Raw genomic sequence first — 7,451 nt, forward strand, 5'->3', positions numbered from 1 at the left:
GGCAGTGGGCTCTTTGGAGAACATGTAGAAGATAGAAGCCTTCACGAATGGCCTTTGTTTTGTTGGTGCTGTGGCGGGGTGGGGAAAATTGGTGTATTTCTATAGAACGGTGTTTCCCAAGTTTTCTGGAAACAGGGCTTCTGAGGCATGCCCTGCCAAAAAAGGGTTCCCTGGTCAGACACTGGGGGGGCATGCTTGGGGGTCGTGGCCCTCGGCACAGGGCCTGGGCACCCCCACTGTCGAGGGTCCTGAGGAACTCCACACACAGCTCTTCTCAAGCTTTTGACCCCTAGTCAACATCCAGGAGAACTGGTTGTCTGGTCAACAGAACACATTCAGAAAGATGTTCCGACAGATTTTTGTTCCTTTCGGTTCCGCCCCCCTCCCCCGTCTAAAAAAGTGAAAACTAGGAATAAACTTGGCCCCATTCTGAGATCTGCTTCATAGACTATTGGTGTGGGTCACAGAGTCCCGTTGGTCCAGACCCTCTAGACCCCGAGAGACGGTCAGTGCCCGTCTGCCTGTCCGGTCAGTGTCTGCCCGCAGCCGGGGCCTCGGCCCCTTTGCCCTCGGCCGTGTCTCTATGACCTGCCCCGGCGCCCTCTGCACTCCGCTGTCTGAGGTCTTGCCTTTCCTCCGTCCGAGAGGGCGCCACCCGAGCCAGGGCCGCGCCGTGTGCTAGGCTTGACTCGGTTTCTCTGGTGACGTGTGTGTTCTCACCCCCTGCCTTTGGTTTTTTCAGGCCTAGCTCTGCTAGCCCCAGTGGGAAGCCCTCTGGATCAGCAGTTAACATGGGCTCTGTGCAGGGACACTACGTTCAACAGGTAGAAGATGGCTTTCCAGACCCTCCAGCCCCGGACGCTTAGGCCCATCTCCAAGCGCCAAAAGAGAAGGGACTGTCCAACCCATTTGAGTGCTCCTCTTAAAAAGAGAGACGTGCCCTAGCGCTTAGAGCGTGGCGCCGGGAGCCGGCAGCCCGAGTCCCTCCTGGCGAAGGCATTTCTCCTCTTGACGGGCGTCTGGATCCTTCCTTGTCCTGCAGAGAAGGGAGGATGCGGATTCCTCTGAGGAGGTGGCGCCAAAGGTGGACCCTCCCTCCATAGCGATTTGGGCTGTGAAGGCGCTGGGACTTGGTTAGGTCTGTGGGTCAGCTCTAGAAGCCGCGTGTGTGTGCGTGCGCGTGCTGTAGCTCTAGTAAGTGCTGTGTCTCGTCTCTGTCTTGGCTGGGTGGGAGTACCGTGGAACGCCGCTTTCCCATTTTGTAACAAAAGGGGTCTCTCAGTGTCTTTGCCTTCAGGCACTGTTCTCGGCCGCTACTCTAAAATGCAGTGGCACTCCAGAGCTCACACACGGCAGGCGTGGCTTTTTATTAAAACCGCATTCCTGGCTGATGGAGGCGGAAGTTTGATCGCTCATTACGCTCCTCCTAACTTGGTTCCCCGGAGGGTCGCTCCTTGAATTGCTTGGACTGAGCTGCTAAAGCTTTCTTGCAGAGTTCACACCCCGGTGGGGGGCAGAGTCGAGGCTGACCGCAGACCTGCAGGTTACTGGGACCCTGAGTGGGAATCTTGAGGCCAAATGAGGGTCCTGGGAAAAGGTTTCTGGAGAGCAGGAGTTGGGGGGGGGCGGTTGTCGAAGATCGGGGAGGACCAAGTCCATGTAGTGGCCCCGTGCCCCTTGGCAAACATTCGGGAGTTCCAGTTGTGGAGTGCACTTGGGTGTGCTCGGGGGCTTTTTGCCCTTGCGGCATGGGGTGCACTGATTTGAGAAGGTCCTTGCAAGTTGGCCTTGGATGTGCCACTCTTGCAGAGGCCCGTGGCCATCATGGGGTGCTTCCCGGAGGACCGAGCATCTTCCTGCCTCCCTGAATCACTGCCCTCAGCACCCGTGGGAGGGGAACAGCAGCTCGTGCCTGTGTCCTTCCTCGGGGAGGTCCTTCTCAGTCTGGTCCTTCCACCAAAGGATGGCCCTCTTAGGGTAGCTTTCCTATGTGTGACTCAGGAGCAGGCAGGGGGCGGTGGGAGCTATGTATCCAGACAGATGTTTCTGCATAAGGGTAACTGTCTCTGTCGCCATTCATCTGTCCAAAGGCCAAACAACGAGTGGATGAAAAACCCAGCCTGGGAGCCGTGAAACTGCAGGAGGCCCCCTCGGCCGCCTCCCAGATGAAGCGAACAGGAGCAATCAAGCCTCGGGCGGTCAAAGTGGAGGAGAGCAAGGCCTGAAGGTGCTTGGCCACGCCTCGACCCCCCCCACCCCCCCCAGAGGACAGGGCCGCCGCTCCGCCTTGACACAGCCAGACACTCGGACATCTCGGACATCTCACCAGATCCACCGTCCAACCACCTGGCCCGGACTGAGAGACCTCCCTTCCCTTGTCCACTCCCGAAAGCTCCGTTGTCCAACAAGCTTGCCCCCGTGGATATGTGGCACTGACCTGCTCGCTTTACTACGAAGCAAACAAGCAAGCAAACGACCCCATCCCCACGTTGTCCCCGTCTCCTGTCCACAGTGACTGTGGAGTGACTCGAGCCTTTGTGCAGTACAGATGATCCCGCCCCTCCCCGTCCCACCCCTCCGCCAGGGCGCTTTCTCTGCAGCGCTTCCCACCTCCACCCCCCCCCCACCCCGCCCCAGGCACAGTGGTTTGGCAGCAGGGCCATTTTAGTTTGAGGCTTTTTGTTTTAAAAAGCAACTAAAGTTTTTACAAAGGAGAAAGGAAAAGAAAACAAAAACAAGCTATGTGTGCATAGCTGAACTTTTCTACGTTCTTCTCCATCTTCTCCCTCACCCCTCCTCTGTCCCAGTCCCACACTGCCGCCCCCTCTCTCCTGGGCCACTGGGCCATCCCTGCCATATCTTAACACAGGACTCTTGGGCAGACGTCCCCCCCGCACGCTCTCTGTGGGTTAACCGGTGCGGGTGCTCACAGAAAACATGGAGGCCACGCCGGGGGGCAGCTCCGTGCTCGGGAGCAGTGAGGGGGAGAGGCAGGGGGAGAGGCAGGTGAGGTTGCTGTCACGGTTGGGTTCCAGCCTCTGGCCTGATGGTCGACTGCTGGAGCTTAGTGGCATTTTTAGTGTAATCATGACATAGAATTTCTGTCCTGGACTCTGTTAAAGCCAGTGGACGTGCTGACCACGGGGCAGCTGAGGTAAATCACGGAGATACAGAGTCCCTGGTGTTTCCCAGCGCGGCCCGGATGGTGTGAGCTGACCGCACCACAGGCCCCGTGCAGGCCTCTGCGTCTGGGGCCCTGGCACCTGGGGGCTGCTGTTTGACCCGCACACCCTTCCTTGAAGCCTTCCGTAACGTGCCCTCCTCTCCTCCTGAGCCTGTCTCTTGTCTGGATCCTCCTGTCCCGCCACCTTCCACACAGCTCGCCCCTGGAAACTGTGAGGCTCCCTCACGTGGGGACGGGCGCGGACGGCTGGCTGCTGGGGTCTGCGGCAGAGGCGTGCGGCCCGGAAGGCTGCTCCCACCGGCAGACCCGGGTGGTTGGGCCAGAGGGGCCTGAGCTGGGCTGTGGGCCGCCTGGGAGAAAAGTGTGTAGCAATGCCGCTAGCAAAATCTTTGTGTGAGCCATTTTATGCTGGCTTTTTGTTGTTTCTTCTTAAAATAAGACCTAGAAGGAAATCATCCCCGATTTTGTCATTCCAAGGAGAGGGGAAGGGAACTGTCCAGTTTTGCACATGCTCTTCGGGGTAACGAAGCGGCCAGCCACGTTCCTAAACGAGTTGCTGCCTGCCACCACCGGGGGCTCCAGGGAGGGCCTGGCCCAGAGCACGGGCAGTAGGTGGGTGGGGACGCGCCCCAAAGAGCGCACCCTCGGGCCGCCGCAGCTGCATGACGCCCGCGCTCTGAGCGCTGTGTCCGGCATGGAGCCGGGAGCGGCGCGCGGAAGTCCTCGGGGCCCTGTACTGCTTTGAGGAAGCGGGGCTCGTCCCGCCAGCGAGAGTGCGGGGCGGACGCAGGGGTCCTCCGGAGAGGGCCGGTGGTCTTGGCAGATGCTCTAGTGCTTTGTCGACAGCTTTGCGCTCCCCTTCTGCCTCCACCCTCACCGCGCGCTCCTACCACCTGGTCCCCTTCAGGCCGGGATCTTGTTTCTGAGGTCCCTTCTCCGACGGCTGCTCGCCTGACGAGTTGCCCGCACTCACCTGCCCTGTGCGCTCATCTGCTCTCTCTCTTCCCTGCGGGTGTGTGACTGCCGTCCCCGTGACCAGCTGCCCTGCCCTGTCCCCCCTCTGCTGCCCCTGCGGGAGCCACACATGCTTGCCGCTGCCCGTGCACTCAGCAACACGGCCAGGCCCGCACACCGAATTCCAGGGCGCATTGTATGTCAGAAGGAAAGAAAGGTTTTTCTCATTTTGAAATACAACAGAACAGCCCCGGATGCTGTTCCAAGCTCAAGGTGTTGTACCCTTCCGGTGGACCTGCCGTCAGCGCGACAGAGCTTCCTGGTTGAGAAAGAGTAAAAACAAAAGGTCACCTGTTCGCCAGCCCTTTCCTCTACCCCTGTATTTTCTCTCCTTCCCCTCCCCAATAAAAACAGAAAACACTAGAATTTATTTATATGTATTGATGTTGTAGGTCTAGGTGAAAAAAAGTAAATGTTTCACTGCTCTATTTATATATAATGTCTGAATTATTCTGTGCAGGAAAGGCCAGGAAATTGCATGTGAAGTTCAGTGCATTCACCACCTCTGTGTGCCCGAGCTGCGGTCTCTTTCCCACTAAGATACAGATTTTAAATTGGGCTTGGGGCAGAGGGCAGGTCTGAGGCCTGCCTGACCCCGCATCCCTTCCTCGGTCTGATGAAATGCAGTTTTTAGTGCAGAGAGGTTTTAAGGTGCAATATCTCTTTTCACGTGGTTTTTAGAACCAAGCTTAAGGTAATAGGGCTTAGGGTCTTAGTCTGGTTTCAAACCCCCATCCTTAGAATGCAAATCCATGGGGAGGCCTCTGCCAGGATGCCATGGGGCTTTTGGTGGGAACAGGTGAAGACCAGCACTTACCTTTCTGGGGCTGCTGAGATTGGGGTGGAGGGAGAATGGCGGGGGGTGGGGTCAGAACCCTGTCAGTGCACCTCTCCCTCCCTTCTGATGCTGGCAGCTTGGCCCTGGCCATTGATGGTGCAGCCTGTTGCTTGGCATCCAGTGACCCTGCAGTAGTGTCTGTCCAGTGTCAACTGCTCAGTGGGGTGACATCCTGGAGTGTGGGGTCGAGTGTTCAAGAGGCATACACCCCCCTTGAAAACCTCTCTGCCAGTTATATTTGATCTGGTTTTCTTTAGTGTTGCTTCCCCCTTTTTAGTCCACATTGTTGTTTTCAAACTTGGAATTCATACACTTCTGGCTCTGGGTTCCTTATGAGGGAAAACAGAGAATGACTTATTCAGAAATTGGTTGAGTTCCAAAGATGTGGTCATTCCAGCCACTTGGAGGGGTATTGGGGAATCTTGTGAAGTACTGACCTTGGGTCTCTCCAGCTATGCCCTCGCCCTCCTGTCTTCTGGATCTGCCCTCTGGATGGGTGATGAGGTTTGTGACTGATGCTCAGAGCCAAGGAGGCTGAGGGTGTGCACGAGTGCACGGCCGTGTTCAGAAATGGCCCACTGAGGCAGTGCGTGGCAGACTGGTGAAGCCCCTCCCTGCTGTTCGGTTCCCCTCCACCAAGTAGCTGCATGTTGCCTCTCAAATATGTATTTGTCCCTTTTCACTGCTTGCAGAGCAAGCCTGGGTTAGGTGGTCTGTGGGAAATGGCCTTTGACAACTAAGGGCACTAGAGTGTTTGTGCTTTGTCATGTTCTGTGCTGAATGGGAAATGCAGACTTCCAGAAAGCCAGCTCTTCCTGCTTGAAAACATGAGATGGACCCAAGAGATCACCTGGGACTGGGTGGCTCAGTGTTGGGGTCAGGCACTGTGCCCTAGCCATGCCCTCCATCAGGACCACCAGTGCATACTTGGCTAGTGCTCTTCCGGGTGCCTCTGACCTTGCCGTTCACCATTTTCCCACCCTGGCTGGGTGGCTGTGTCCCCGGGACCCTGTCTTCAGCATGTTATGAAGCCTCAGAGAGGAAATGTCTATGAAGGCTCTGGGTGGATGACTTTCTTCCATGGTTTAAAGGGGATACTGTACTCTGAGCTTTTGACCTCATGCCTTGCGTAGTAAAAAGGGTTTGGGTTTTTTGTTGTCGAGGGTTTTTTGTTCCCTTTTGTTTTGGCCTTTCCTCTTTGTCTTTTCATGTAGACCAGATATTTGAAAGGGCAGACGATGGCTAAAGGTGTAATGTGCAGCTTGTTTATATATTTTCTGGGAAGCTTTTGCCTTGGATGGGAAATGGAATCATGGATTCAGCAGGCCATGTGGTACACACACCCTTTGCCCTTCCCTCCGGATCAGTACCTATTGTTTCTCCTTTCAAATATGTGATTGTACTAGCTCTTTCCATATGAAAGAATTCTCCTTATTTAAATAAAAAAATTTAAAAAAAAAAGAAAAGAAAAAGCCCTAAAGCTGAACATGCTTTCTCAGGCTGTGTGTCCCTCGATTTTCTGTGGTCATTTGATGAGAGAGATGGAAGAGTTTTTCTGGACAGCTTATGTGGAAATCGGGAGTGACTTGGCTGAAATGCTTTAAAAGCAAGGTGGGGGAGAGAAGGGATTGAAACCTATAGATAGGGTGCATCTTCCAAATGGGGGAGCATTAGTGCTGGTCCTTTCCCCTGGTGGGTGATAGGAAGGTGTGCAGGACATCTGCCTGCCCTTTGCCCTCCCCCCTACTTCCCCTGAGGAGTGGGCAGGTCAGAGGAGAAAGCATCTGATTTGTCATGGCTTATTATTATTTTTTAATTTTGAAGTAAGCTCATGACCCCAAGATCAAGAGTTGCATGCTCTACCAAACTGAGCCAGCCAGGCGCCCTGCTTTGTCGCGTTTTTGTTGTTTTTTTGGGTTTTTTCGCCACTCCTTAGTGACCCTTTTCTATTGCTGGGAGGAGAAGATTATGATGCGCTTTCGGGTAGGAGAGATGAGCACTCCAGGCTTGGGGAAGTGAGGGATCAAGAGCTTGGATTTGAGTCCCAGCGGTGATGCTCCGTTCTGCCCCCACCCACCCTAGCTGCATGACTTGGAAGGACACTCCACCCCTTGGAGTCACAATTTCAACTGTAAAATGTCGATTTAACAGTACCTACACCTCCTGGGGTAGTGTGGATTCAAAGAGGTCACTTAACACAGTGGCCTGGCAGCAGTTAAGAATATAGGAAACTTATAAATGATCCCCACGTAGAACACTTTGCATGAGGAAAGACTCCCTGCAGATTCCTTCTGCGCCTCTTGACTTTAAAGAATTGGGACCTGGGCACGGGCTGTCCGGGCTGTCTCAGCTCTAGTGGCCACACCCGTTCCCTGGATTCACTGCCCCTGGGGACGGGTGGTTCACGGAACTTCA

General features: G+C 55.1%; 1 protein-coding gene across 10 annotated transcripts in view; it reads left to right on the forward strand.

Moving 5' to 3' along the window:
* The window catches only part of PRRC2B (proline rich coiled-coil 2B), an 88,557-nt gene extending 83,920 nt beyond the window's left edge, over positions 1-4,637 (forward strand). For 7 of the 10 annotated variants that reach the window (XM_081803792.1, XM_081803785.1, XM_081803787.1 and 4 more), the window contains 2 exons: positions 743-824; positions 2,091-4,637. In XM_081803792.1, coding sequence (XP_081659918.1) covers positions 743-824; positions 2,091-2,225 — 217 coding nt within the window. In that variant the 3' untranslated portion in view covers positions 2,226-4,637. The remainder of the gene's footprint in view (positions 1-742; positions 825-2,090) is intronic. The other 3 variants (XM_081803790.1, XM_081803791.1, XM_081803795.1) reach the window with 1 other exon arrangement.
* The last annotated feature ends 2,814 nt before the right edge of the window (positions 4,638-7,451 follow it).

This window comes from Leptonychotes weddellii, chromosome 14 (genome assembly GCF_054177405.1).
Source record: "Leptonychotes weddellii isolate Sample4059 chromosome 14, ASM5417740v2, whole genome shotgun sequence".
In the NCBI taxonomy this organism is placed as follows: Eukaryota; Metazoa; Chordata; class Mammalia; order Carnivora; family Phocidae; genus Leptonychotes; species Leptonychotes weddellii.